Source organism: Eufriesea mexicana, unplaced genomic scaffold (genome assembly GCF_001483705.2).
Source record: "Eufriesea mexicana isolate 0111107269 unplaced genomic scaffold, ASM148370v2 scaffold1289, whole genome shotgun sequence".
Taxonomy (NCBI): domain Eukaryota; kingdom Metazoa; phylum Arthropoda; class Insecta; order Hymenoptera; family Apidae; genus Eufriesea; species Eufriesea mexicana.
The window spans coordinates 208,425-223,213 of NW_016909413.1; the positions used below are offsets into that span (position 1 = coordinate 208,425).

The 14,789-nt window shown below is 37.1% G+C and overlaps 1 protein-coding gene across 1 annotated transcript in view; it reads left to right on the forward strand.

The window, feature by feature from the left end:
• The first annotated feature begins 861 nt into the window (after positions 1–861).
• Positions 862–14,789, forward strand: part of LOC108547813 (semaphorin-1A) — a 172,408-nt gene continuing 158,480 nt past the window's right edge. The window contains exon 1 of the mRNA XM_017900485.1: positions 862–936. Coding sequence (XP_017755974.1) covers positions 876–936 — 61 coding nt within the window. The 5' untranslated portion in view covers positions 862–875. The remainder of the gene's footprint in view (positions 937–14,789) is intronic.

Genomic DNA, 14,789 nt, shown 5'->3' on the forward strand with positions numbered 1-14,789 from the left:
GAATAATAAAATCGCAGCTGAAAACGATCACTGTGAGCATTCAAATTCATATAAATTCCTATAAATCCCTATAACGCAATTTAACTAACTTTCCTCTTTTATTAGATCCAACCCACGGTCGAAATATCGAAAACGGAAATATAAAATCGCAGCTGGAAACGATCGCTGCGAATTCTTAAATTCCCCCATCTCTTGGCAGCAATTTCCGAAATCTTCGATGCCCGTGGAACAACGAGATTCCACTATTTCCATTTCGTTAAGAAGCTGCAAATACTTCATGAAGTATTCATTCCTCGAGTGGCTCATCCTAATTTCTTAACATGCAGAACAGACCAATTTAGTTAGAAGGAAAAGGAGAGGCACAGCGGCTGAACACTGCCGGGTGCATCGTTGCACCCGCGGAAAAATAAGGTCGGGTGGAAAGATAAGCCGTTGTTTTACAAACAGGAAATACGATTCCTTCGAATTGCGTTACTCGCTCTCCGCCATATTTTTTCGTTCCTGATGTTTCCAGCCGCTCAGACGCACTTCGCGACCGCCCCGATTATTTTTCCGCGACGGGTTCAGTGAAAAGGGAAAATAGTGGATAAAGAGAGTGGAAAAGGGAGGAAAGAGAGGACGTACGAATGATAAAACCCTCGTATGTTCGTTTCCGTAACTCTAACGTTGGTTAAAACCTTCGCAGCGCGCGAATTTTGAGGTTAACGAAGCGATGAAGTTGAGCCGTTTGGCCGCCAGTTGGCGCTGCGTTGTTACGCGCCGCGACACACGACTGTTGACCGCGGAACGAGAAGGTGCGAGTTTCTCACGCGATTTCTAACGTTGATATTTTGCTGTTCGTGTTTCAGGATGGCGCGTACGAGAAGGAGAGCGATATGGATGGGCTGGGACTATGCCCTTACGATCCACGGCACAACAGCACTGCGGTATTCGTCGGTGAGTCGGACTCGAATATATTTGCTTATTTATTTCCAGCGAAATGTCGCGGGGATACGTACGCCTGCACGAAGGGTGATAGATCGTCGTGGAAAATACTTGGCAGATTTCGGGGTAAAAATGGAATTTATTTTCTGAATCTCAACGGATCTCTCAGCTTCTTTTAACGGCATTTCATTAAGGGGACAGACCACTGTGAGGGTTGAAAATAGAAGCAATCTTCGAGAATTTTTTGCCATTAATTTTGATTCGTTTTATATTAAACTTTTCATGTCTTCGGAATGTACATTTCTTAAAGCACATCTCGTCAAAATTTCGTATAAAAATGTTAATTATTGTGGATATAATAGGTGTCTCTGTGAGAGGCCTTCAGAAATTCGTTGAAAACGGGTGGGCGTGTAATTTTTCATTTGAACTTATTCTTAAACAAAAAATTATTCGATTTTCTTGAACTACGAGGCAATAACTTCGGTTGCACGTAGGGATTTGACAAAATAATAATTTATTATGAAAAGATAGTGCTTTGAAGAAAAGAACTCTAAGACGTGTGAAAAATTCGATATTTCTTTTAACACTGCGTGAAAACCAATTATGCGATCGAAAATTCCGTATACGTAATTGAAGAGTATAGTATTAGGAATTATTATACAAAATTTCAAGTACATTGGACGAAAATTGACCGAGTTATCGAGCCGTCCAGTTTGAAAAATGTGATTTTCATCCTTTGCATTCGAGAGGCAGCCATTTAATCTCTAAAGATCGATGTTAATTAATACTTAGAATTTAAAATTACCCAAACGAAGGGTAAATTCACGCGAGTGACTTCGTTGAGTCGTGTTCTTCCTATTTCTGTTGTATTTAGAATAAAGATGGAATTATTTTAGAATATATACGATTCCTCGATATCTGTTCTCGGAATTTTTAAATTTGGGTACCACAATGTTGTCATTTGTCGCGATCATTTACCCAAGCCGACGGTCGTGCGGCCAGGAGTAAATATTTTCATTGAAAATAAACATGCAAATCAGCAGCTGTCCGAGAGTAGAACGGTTGAACTATTTTAGGGCTGCCGTGCGACGATACGATCGTTTTGCGTAACAATTTCGCTCGGTTTCGCGATCATGGGGAACGATAAGGAAATACCTTTTTATGCATAAAGGGGCCAGGTTTTAATGGAGTTTGTTCTTCTGGGAATTTCATGTGCTTACGGGAAAGTAGGTAACTTCGTTTCCGTTGAATCGTGTTTCGAACGTAGAGGCATGCGTCTCCCTTTAACCCTGGCCATCTGGAACCGGTTCATTTTCAAACGATACACGCTCGGTTCTATCTGTAGCCTCGCTATATATCTCTCGATAAACCTGTTTTAAAAAATTAACGAAAGAGAAGTCCAGTATCAGACCTTCATACGACGTAAGAGCGTAGTAAAATTTATTCTACATATACAGGGTGTCCCAGGCTTTTCCGGCCAAACGGTGTCAGTGTATTCTATGAGCGAAAATAAAAGAAAAGTATCATGTACATATAGACTCTGAAATGATTTTCTAAAAAATTATAATAAAAATTTAACGAGAGAGAAGATCAATATCAGACCTTTATAGGACGTAAGAATGTAGTAAAATTTATTCTACGTGTTCAGGGTGTCCCAGGCTTTTCTGGTCAAATAATGTTAGCATAGTCTATGAGTGGAAATAAGAGAAAAGTGTCACGTGAGCATAGACCCAATATTAGACCTTCACATGATGTAGGATTGTAGTCAAATTTATTCTACATATACAGGATGTCTCAGGCTTTTCTGGTCAAATAATGTTAACATAGTCTGTGTGTGAAAACAAGAGAAAAGTATCATGTACATATGGACCCTGAAATGATTTTCTAAAAAATTATAATAAAAATTTAACGAGAGAGAAGATCAGTATCAGACCTTCATACGACGTAAGAGCGTAGTAAAATTTATTCTACGTGTTCAGGGTGTCCCAGGCTTTTCTGGTCAAATAATGTTAGCATAGTCTATGAGTGGAAATAAGAGAAAAGTGTCACGTGAGCATAGACCCAATATTAGACCTTCACATGATGTAGGATTGTAGTCAAATTTATTCTACATATACAGGATGTCTCAGGCTTTTCTGGTCAAATAATGTTAACATAGTCTGTGTGTGAAAACAAGAGAAAAGTATCATGTACATATGGACCCTGAAATGATTTTCTAAAAAATTATAATAAAAATTTAACGAGAGAGAAGATCAGTATCAGACCTTTATAGGACGTAAGAATGTAGTAAAATTTATTCTACGTGTACAGGGTGTCCCAGGCTTTTCTGGCCAAATAATGTTAGCATAGTCTATGAGTGGAAATAAGAGAAAAGTGTCATGTGAGCATAGACTGAAAAATGATTTCATGTTTTAAATTATAGTAAAGAATTAACAAGAAAGAAGTCCAATATTAGACCTTCGCATGATGTAGGATTGTAGTCAAATTTATTCTACATATACAGGGTGTCTCAAATATTTCTGGTCAAATAATGTTAACATAGTCTATGTTCGAAAACAAGAGAAATATATCATGTACATATAAACCCTGAAATGATTTTCTAAAAAATTATAATAAAAATTTAACGAGAGAGAAGATCAGTATCAGACCTTTATAGGACGTAAGAATGTAGTAAAATTTATTCTACGTGTACAGGGTGTCCCAGGCTTTTCTGGTCAAATAATGTTAGCATAGTCTATGAGTGGAAATAAGAAAAAAGTGTCACGTGAGCATAGACTGAAAAATGATTTCATGTTTTAAATTATAGTAAAGAATTAACAGGAAAGAAGTCCAATATTAGACCTTCGAATGATGTAGGATTGTAGTCAAATTTATTCTACATATACAGGATGTCTCAGGCTTTTCTGGTCAAATAATGTTAACATAGTCTGTGTTTGAAAACAAGAGAAAAGGTATCATGTACATATAGATCCTGAAATGATTTTCTAAAAAATTATAATAAAAATTTAACGTGAGAGAAGATCAGTATCAGACCTTTATAGGACGTAAGATCGTAGTAAAATTTATTCTACGTGTACAGGGTGTCACAGGCTTTTCCGGTCAAATAATGTTAGCATAGTCTATGAGTGGAAATAAGAGAAAAGTGTCACGTGAGCATAGACTGAAAAATGATTTCATGTTTTAAATTATAGTAAAGAATTAACAAGAAAAATGTCCAATATTAGACCTTCGCATGATGTAGGATTGTAGTCAAATTTATTCTACATATACAGGGTGTCCCAGGCTTTTCCCATATGTGGGTGTCACTATACCCTATGAGCGAAAATAAATAAAAAGTGTCATGTGAACATAGAAGCAAAAATAATTTTCTTTTCTTAAATTATTATATATATGTATATGTATATATTTATTTTTGGCGGTATATTTTAACTCATTTTCGACACTTTGCAAATGGGAAGTTGTGGTCCTGTGAATAGAACAAATAGTTATATAGGTGATATTAATTGTTCTGTATTTTAACTTTAAACCGACCATAATCGTTCAAACGACCTAGATAAAAAGCAGATGAGAAATCTGAGAAATCTGGGAAAAAGTAAATAAAAAAGGACACGTAATAAGAGGAATTATTTCAAAATCGATTATATACGTATTAAAAGAAAAATCACTAAGTCGAGCGAGCGTAGTTACACGGTTGAAGCTAAAATTTTTAATCGCAAGTTCTAAAATGGTCGTTCGAGCTGTGGTAGATTTAGTGTTAAATGAGTTTAACTTCAGAGTTTCGCCGCTAGGTGCGGTGTAGTCGCTGTCTGATCTTTATATATAGTGGGTAGCCATTGATCTCTTTCCTTTGTTCTCTGCAAGACGTGTAAAATCCGTCAGTGATGTATTAATATCAAAGAAATTTAATATTCAACTCAAATCTACAATCTAGTATACCTAACACTGTAAAATCAAATTTTCATATTTTTGTAAAAATAAATTTAATAAAAATTACTCGCCTATATTTAACTTCGATCCTTTAGTGCCTAATTTCCAAAATATTTCGTTTCCTGTACGATGAAAATCATGTATCCGTGATCCATAACTTTTCTCAATTGCTTCGAATAATACTCGCAGATTTACGCCGCGCGTTCCGAATCATTATCATTGCACGATAAATCAAAAATCCCGAGCAGTTCATCGTTTACCTGATAATCTGGGTCAATTAACACGTTTAATATGGGACCATGAAATCTCGTAATACCCATAACTTCTGATGTACGTGTTCCAAAATTACCTTAAAATCCGTAATAAACTTGATTTCATTCGTTCCAGGCGAATATATCTTCGTTATTTGAAAAACGCTTTCGTTCGTATCGAGCTGGTCGCAACTCGGTTTGCTATAGCAAATCCAATATGGCGGAACGCTTGACCCCGAGCTGCGCCCACCTCCAAGGGGTTAAGGGATCGTTAACGAAATCGGAAGCTCTTTAACCAACGATTTCAGATAGCAACAAAGGCGGGTCCGTGTTCCTTGGAAAGAATGTTTCAGCATTTCGCCAGCATCGTGGCCTCGGTTCCATCAGGGCTCTGAGAATACACGGATACGCTGCACGAGTCTCCCGGATCCCTGACGAAGTTAGCTACGATGCTGGCGAAACTTCGAAACAGCCTTCCAAAAGGATACGGTTTACACCCGTAAACCTCTAACAGTTTTAACTACATGAGCCTTAAAGATCTAATTTAAACGAAACTCGATTCTACCATCAGACATGCTCCCGCGAATTCGGTTACTTCTGTATAAGTAAGCGTAAATAGCTTTATACTGTATGTAGGAAGTGATCGAGTGCTCGGTACGTTCAAAAATTGTAGTTCAAACAATTTTGTTGCAGTTAAATTCGCGAAATTCGCGATGTGTCGATAATGGACGCATTTTTGCCTGGCGATTAGAGACAATGGAGGTAATAGAGTCATATCCGCGCCATTTCCCGACGTTGCTTCGGTTGACGGAGCATCTGTGTTATGTTTATATTCGATGGTGGACCGATGACTTTCTCTTTCACGTTGTCAGACTCGCGGAGGAGCGGGAAATTTGAAAATAAACAACACCGATAATTTTAGGAATATTTTCGATATCTTATTTTGATAATTGCGTGAGATGTCCGGAACTATTTATGTACTATTAAAGTATGTACTGTATTGTATTATCGCATTACTATATTATAGTATTATACAGTATTATATATATTATATATTATAATATAAATATAATTTATAATATGTGCTCTATACTATAATATTATATGTATGTATAGTATTAGTATTACTATTACTATTACTATTATTATAATATTACTGCATTGTGTTATGAAGTATTGTATTATATAGTGAAAATTTTCAAAAAGAAGGACTATTCATGAAATTTATTGCGAAATTTGAACTTTCTTCTCATCTTATTACTTTATTAATTTTTACTAGTTTAATTTGAGGGGAGAAGATTAAATTTTATTTTCTTAGAAATTTCAAGAAGAATACAGATAAATTAAAGAATATGTGTTATATTTGTATTATATAGTGAAAATAATCAAAAAGAAGGAATATCCATGAAATTTGTTCCAAAATTTTAACTTCTTTCTTATCTTATTATTTTATTAATTTTTTAAAATTTAATTAAAGGGGAGAAGATTAAATTTAATTTTCTTAGAAATTTCAAGAAGAATACAGATAAATTAAAGAATATTTGTTATACTTGTATTATACAGTGAAAATTTGATCTTTCTTCTTATCTTATCATCTTATTAATTTTTTCAAGTTTAATTAGAGGGAGAAGATTGAATTTAATTTTCTTAGAAATTTGAAAAATGATATACACGAATTAAAGGATATATGTTATAATTTATTCGTATATTTTTATCTTTTACACAATGCCTGTTTAGGGATTGAATTGGACTGTTTAATGATGTAGGTTCATTATAGATTGGCTGTGTTTGTTCGAATGAAAACTTTTGAGTTTGTAGCAACGCAACACTCACGCGTAGGAATTCAATCGTATTTAGATTAACGTTTTAGATTGCGCCATATGTACGATTGTAGGTGTACGAGGGCCGGACATTTTTATACGTTCACTTCTGTTCTTTTTATTGTATCGTTTCGTACCGTTTCTTATCTTCTAGCTCAAAAACGTTCTAACATATGCAAATCGTGGCATACATTAAACGCGGGATAAAATATACTCGTGTACAATACTTCTCTGCAAACGTAAATACTGCTGCGAAATCAGCTATTTAGAAATGCGATCCGTTCTATTTCTTTTCTGTTTGCCTTCTTTCGTATCGCTCTTTTTCCACGCATTGTGAATTTGCAATGAAAGTTAAAGAACTTCGGGAGTTGAACGAAAATAATGAAATAAATCTTCAATTAAATATGAAATCTTGTCAAAAAGAATCTAATTAAAATATTTAAATACTGTTCGTATATACATAATTTTAGGCTGTCCACTAAAAAATAAAATTATTGCTTCTTGGTAAATTTCTAATCCAAGAATTAGCATTTGTCTTAAGAAATATTTATCAATTATTTGACTCTGCATCTTTACCAAGTGAAATTTTTAATAAACTAAGTTCCATTTCCAAAAGTTTAGTATTTTCATTGAAACCGTGATTACTATATCAATCTCGATACAGTTATAAATTCTAAAGGGATACACACAAAGAAAACACCTCGATATCTGTTTCCTGTGTAATAGGTTAGAACAGTTATCAAATTTTACAATTATTTGTGAAGAAAAATCATCTAAAATCGCCCCAAAATACGTCACAAGCATCTTGTTATCGAGAAAAGATAGTCTTCAACAATCGACCCATTCATTTTGTTAAACATAACCCTCTGTACAAAAAGGTATCTCTAACAGTACATTTAATTACTATTATTATACTATCCCATTTAACACATTACCAAACTTTACAATTATTTAAGGTCGTATTCTTGTAATTCAACTAATAAAAATCCACTTCTTTGGGATTTTTTTCGAAGAAAACCATGATGCATTTTTGGTACCCATTGTACAATGGCTGTACATCACACTTCAAACCCCTATATCTTTCTTAATTTCACGAATTCAAATAAATCCTTTTACACAGACATTTTCGAAAGCATATACCTCGAGAAAATGTAAGAAGAAATAAAAGATTTTTTAAACCGGATTAAAAGAATACCTCTTTAAAAAGAGAGACTTAAAATCCGACAAAAATATCTCGCAGGCATCGCGTTATAGAGGAAAAATATTTTTTGACAATCGCCCAATTCACTTCGTTAAACGTAACCTCTGTAGACCAAAAAACCGTCGTTGGGGAATCCGAAAACAAAAGCCCGAAACCGTCCTCGTGCTATCGTAGATTCGTCGAGCGTTCCATCCGACATGGTCGAATCGTTTTCGGTCTAGTGGAAAACATCGTTGAAGAACCCTTTGGTTACTCGGCGAAACACGTAGTCACAGATTTGACAAGCGTAGGCCGCGCGTGGCTTTGACGAGGGAAGCCAAAGCGCTGCGCGCGCACTCGAGCGACCGTGGCGCCCTCTGCGTACACGGCCGTGACTAGACCGAGGTGACCGAGTCGCGAGCCACTTCTAACCTCTGTACGCGTCCAACCCGTCGATCCCATTCATTGTACGCAACGATACACGACTCCCTCGCCTATTTGATAAACACGCCTAACCCGTCATGTCTCGTCAGCACGTATTCGGCCGTAAACGCCGAACCACCGCTTCCGGATTCGACGACAACCCTCTGACACGATTCTTCCGCGTTCCACGAGCTGTTCCGCGTAATTACGCGACCTGTCGGGTTATTACGCTCGATGAATTTCTACGTTTGATTCCGACTTCGGATTCAGGGGATGTCGGACCTTTGGCGGCCATGTCTGTTCGTGAGACGGGACATTCTTGATTATTCGACGCTTGTTTCGTTATAATAACGCAGATATTGTCAGATTCTCGGTAATTTCTCGATTTCGTGGAAAGACAATGATTATTTGTGATTCTAGAGGTTGTAGTATGAAAGTAGATACCTGTCTTCGAGCTTTCATCAATTTTCTAGAGTTCGATCCTGATAAGTAAAGATTCTGAAAAGTTAGATTAGTGAGGATTGTCACGGTTATAAATTACATTAAACGAGATTCCTAAATCTTTCTCTTCTAAATTATTTAAAGATTCAAATGCTCAGGGAGCAACCCTGTCAGAAGAATTAGATACTCGAAGGTTCCTGTGGTCACAAAGGAAATTCCAAACTCGACGAGATTCCTAAATCTTTCGTTTCCAAATTATTTAACACGTGCATGATCGGTAGGTCGCACTCGACTGTCCCATCGGGCAGTGTGCACCACCGTTGGATCACGCTTGAATATTGAACCAAACGCTGCATACTATCAAAAATATCGTTGGTTTAGAGTTCAAATTATCTACGTGCCCACCACACGCGCCTCTTTGTCACCGTAGTACTTACTACTCTTAGCTATCTTACTTTCAGCGTGCTACTCTTTACAGATAAGCTCTTACGTAAGAAAAGGCACCACGTTACGCAATTTTGAAAAATTCTGGATTATTCGCTGATCCAATTGCTCACACTCTAATGTCGCATCTATGTGGCTGCTCTATGTGCCGTTCAATAGCGAGAAAATCGAATCGCTGTGCTGGTGTGAACGTGTTAAAGATTCAAATGCTCAGGGGCTAACCTTTGTACCTGACAGAGGAATTATGTACTTGAAATTACTGTGATCACAGAGGAAATTCCAAATTCCAGTAATTTAAGAATGCTCTAGACAAAAAGCGAAGCTTTTATTAAGCTGTTTGCTTCTATCCTGATTCGCTCATAGAACGTGTCTCATTGCTAGCTCAGCTTAGCCAAGTAAGCTATGAACGAACATGACACGAAAGTTTGATTTAGAAATTCTCCTCACGTGAACGTCGAAAGACAGCTATAAAGTCCTCGTTTTAATCTCCTGTGCAGTTAGACATCTCCCATCTCGATCACAGATGACTTGATGCAAATACCAGATCCCCTTTTAGCGCTCAGGAACAGTCTACCTGACACCACTGACTATTTTCTCGCCATTTTCTTGCCAATATACGAGCAATGGAAGAAGTATAATCGATCGACGAACTTTAGTAATGCTAATTGTACCAGTAACCTACCTCTCCACTGCCAGCCTAGAACCACCGAAGACATGTCTGGCTGAAGAGCGATAGAGGAGCCAGATGATAAGTTAAACCTGGCTCGTGACCTACGACACTTGGTCTACTGTTGAGACCAGTTAGTTCAAATTCGATATTGTTTATTATTTGTATTAAATTTATAATATTTACGTATGAGACATTACGTATTGAGGTGAGCTCACGAAGCTGAAACACATCCTGCTGATGGCTGACGGAAGAACAGAAATACAGGCTGTGCTAGACGAATAGGAATGCGACGAAGGTGATTATATACTTTGCGTAAGCAGTGTTCTATCGAGAAATAGGATTTCTCGTTACTTTGTCACCGCAGAAATAACCCAGTCGATTCGAAAACGTGTATACACGATGACGTGATTTGTGTAGCACGTGTAATTTACCGACGCGGCGATGTCCATTAGCGAAACGAAGCAGAATTAACCGTAATTACTGCAATTTCGTGTAATTACTCGAAGATGACTCTCCCTTGTGGAAATTGCGACCTTCCATTAGAAATCATTGTTTATAAAAATTCCATCGAAATCGAGCGTTTTGTGGAATTCCATATTTTCTGCAAATCTTTCGTCCTAGTATATTTCCACCCCTAGGTATTTTCTACCCCTCTATTACCCCTAAATTGCGACCTTCCATTAGAAATGATTGTTTATAAAAATTCTATCGAAATCGAGCGTTTTGTGGAATTCCATATTTTCTGCAAATCTTTCGTCCTAGTATATTTCTACCCCTAGGTATTTTCTATCCCTAGGTATTTTCTACCCCTAGGTATTTTCTACCCCTCTATTACCCCTAAATTGCGACCTTCCATTAGAAATAATTGTTTATAAAAATTCCACCGAAATCGAGCGTTTTGTGGAATTCCATATTTTCTGCAAATCTTTCGTCCTAGTATATTTCTACCCCTAGCTATTTTCTACCCCTCTATCCCACTTCGTATATTCTATTCCGTATTTTCTGGAATTGCTCAGATTCCAGGTAGCAGTTCTCATTTCGGAATTTTGAATTGAAAATTTATTTCGTTTCGGATAATACGAGTAATAATACAAGTGAAATGTCTATAACATAACCAGCGTTTTATTTTTTCATTAATATGTGCAGAATTGAAACAATTACGAAGTATGCGGATATTTTTATCTGTAAATATCGGATTTAATGCAGGACATGAATATTACTAAACTGTATTAATTACCGACAAATTAACGACCAACCACAATATTTACGAAATCAATGAATTGCAGGCTCAAATTATTTGACCGTAAATTATCGATGTTATTAAACACGTTTATTTATAAATGTTATATTTATTTAATTGATATGCATAATTTCGTATCGTATTGCTTTTCACCAGCCAGATCAAAATAACATTCTTCGTTACTCAAAAATGTTTTACATGTAACATTTAACACAGTGTTTACAAATTTTTATTATTTATTTAAATAAAATATCCCCTTTCTTTATACTACAGTAGAAATAGTAGGTACATTTTATTCTACAAATTTCACCTGTTTGTATTAAAAATGTGCAGGAAGTGGTGACCAACGACTTCGTTTGATACTAATCTTCCACTCTAAATTCAAATTTCATTTACAACCTTAACATTGTGCGATCGATAATTATTTTCATTATATAATACTTTCATTATATCATCATGGTGGATAAAATTTAATAACAATAAGAAGAATTATTTATTTAATTACAAAGACTATCAAACACGAATATTAGGTTGAAATATAATTAATTTATCACAATCACATGCTCGCACGTCACCTGGTTATTAAAACTAAATTCAAACTGGCGTATGCCAAACCACACTCCTCTTCTTCTTTCTTCTTTCATGTATTACATTAACATACACAATTCACACAACGCTTCAATCATTACACGCCTACTCATTTATCATAATAACCTGAATTCATTAGATATTTCCATCCCATGCATACTTGTTCCACTCATCCCAACACATATAAATTTAAAAATCTATGAAACCATTACCACATTGCACTCTCCTGGTAAACATCTTTTAACAACATTCATACCAGATTTCACTCGCACGTGTTACATTTATATCATCTAAAATGACTTTCACTTATTCTACCTCATTATCATTCACACATATAAAACCTACACTCATACTTATTATACATAAAACCAATACTATCATTTTCCAATAATTACACAGATGAAGTACCCCGTTGTCCAAACACTTCTGGCACTTTCTAAACACTGGCTGCCCCGACATGGATTTCGTGCTAAAAATAATTATTTCTGAAAAATAATCGGAAAATATCACTTTCCTAGCGTCGCGATACCATATGCTAATAATAAACAGCAAAACCATCGCGACCCGTTCGTTCGTAATTTTCTAATTAAATTGCACTCCGTGGGAGATAAGCAAAGCGTCAAGATACTCCTGGCCGATAGGCAAGCAACCGTTTACAGAGGATTTAAATAGCACGTGGTATTGCGTGTTCCGGCAAGAAAATTTCACCGTTCCGTTTTCTTCCCTCGCCGAAATCGATCGTCGCGGGCTGCTCGAAAAGGGTGAAAGGGGGCGTGTCACCCCGTTATAGTTATTTCAACAACGCGGAAATAATACGCGCGACACTCGCCACCCTGTTCGTCACGCGTTTCACCCGGCATCCCGTCGTTTTGTTTAACAAGCCTGCATTTCACGTGCTATAGCGAGGCTAATTTGCGTCGAAGGAACGTCGATTTTATCGTCGATAAATAATTCCTGACGTGGGTTGCATCCTGTGGGCATCTATAACGATCTGTATTCATAGCATCGTTGGAGAATATAAAATAGAATCTTGTAAACCCGGTGCCCCTTGGACTATTTTTCAAATTGGATTATGAAAGTAATTTAATTATTGTCCGGCAACAGTGACTTCCGTATCGAACCACAGGCGAAAGAGAAAAATTGAATAGTAGGTAGGAGAATCAGATTTCGTTTTATTTTATTTTAGTTATGAGTATTAATTCCCTTGTACACAGTAAAAATATAGAGACTGTTAATCCGTGTGTATAGGATTAAACCATCTTGGGTACAAACCCCAGTCCCAGAAGACCCGTTAGGCTCTTCTGGCAGCCAGATTCTAATTGCTGTTTTATTTCAAGTTCCGTGTCTTCTACTCTCTTCATTTTCGATATATTTTACAAACCGTTCTTTATTTCCCTCGGGTCACCGGACACGAGGCATTCTTTAGTCACTGATTTAGAAAGCAGGCAACAGCACTTAGGATTTGGCTGACAATAGGCTTGCAAGGGAAAGGACCAGGCCATGCGCGATGTCACGACTTTCGAAGCCATAAAGTATCGGGTCACGAATGTGCGGGTGGCCCACCAGCAACCCCCTTTGAGGGAGAGGTTTCCTCCACCACTTGACCTGGTCCCGGAAGACGTTCCTCCCTTCTTTGGGGGCACCTGATTCGCGAACCGAGGGCCCAACCTCGGTCCTGTCAAACGCCAATGGGAAAATCGATTTCCCTTTGGGCAATCCTGGGCTTCGAAAGATCGTGCATCGCACAGTCAGTCAGTCAATATCGTTCGAACAGATCAGAAGAGTTATCCGAAACTACTACCTAAAATACAGTCCACTATAAGCAACCTTCCTCGATGAAATTTGGGAAATTTGGACCTATTGACGATATACAGAGACATAAGTATAAAACAAAGAATGTGTATGTACATATAATATCTTTATATATATTTTTAGAATTATTATACATGTCGTTTTTTCAAATAATAGTTTATATTTTTGATATGGTATTATTGTAGTCTATATTTCGACGAATTCAACGACCTAGGATACCATGACTGTTGTATAATTCGATAGCAGAGAAATAAAAATTGCCACGAAAAATGACAATCGGCGTGAACGATCGATAATAACGTGTATTTATTATTAAAACTTGAAATTACATTTACACGAGAATAAACTTATTTACCATCGACAATTCGCAACAGAGGAAAAATGTGCACTTGTGACATCTTGGCTTAGCACTTCACACACGGGCCACGTAGTTCAAAGATCATTGATTGAGCACTTATGGTTGGACAGCTGGTCACCACGACCCCCGCATTTGTCATAGACCACACACGATGAACAGAAATTCATTAACTCGTTGAAATGATTTAGCGACTCGTGAATATACCTCGTTCGACGATAAAGATCCCGAAATTTTCTAGATTTCCCATTAATTTCGAGTAATAATGAAAAATTCGATAAATCCGAGCTGTCTGGATGGCCACTTCCGGTTGCAAGCCGTAGCTCGCGGAGGAACGAATTCGATCGATCTATTACCATTGCATCCACGGATAACGCGTTAAGTGTTCCAGCCTTTCCCGTCATTAATAAGATAGACGTGTGCGCGAATGCGTCGGCCATATCGAATGCGTGGCGTCAGTGAAGTCCAACAAAGGCGAAATATGCGGAAGTACACGGCGGTTGCATCGTTCGTGGCATATCGATACGCTGCGCGAGAGTCGTGCCCCGAATGAACACGAACCGCGAACAACGCAGTGCATAGGTACTCGCATAATTATTATTATGCACAGTGGATTTGTCGAAGGAATCGCGGCACTTTTCTTTAATAAACTAACGTCGAGCGTAATCGAGCCTAAGACGAAGAGGAGGAGGGGGGGGGGGTTAAATATGTAGG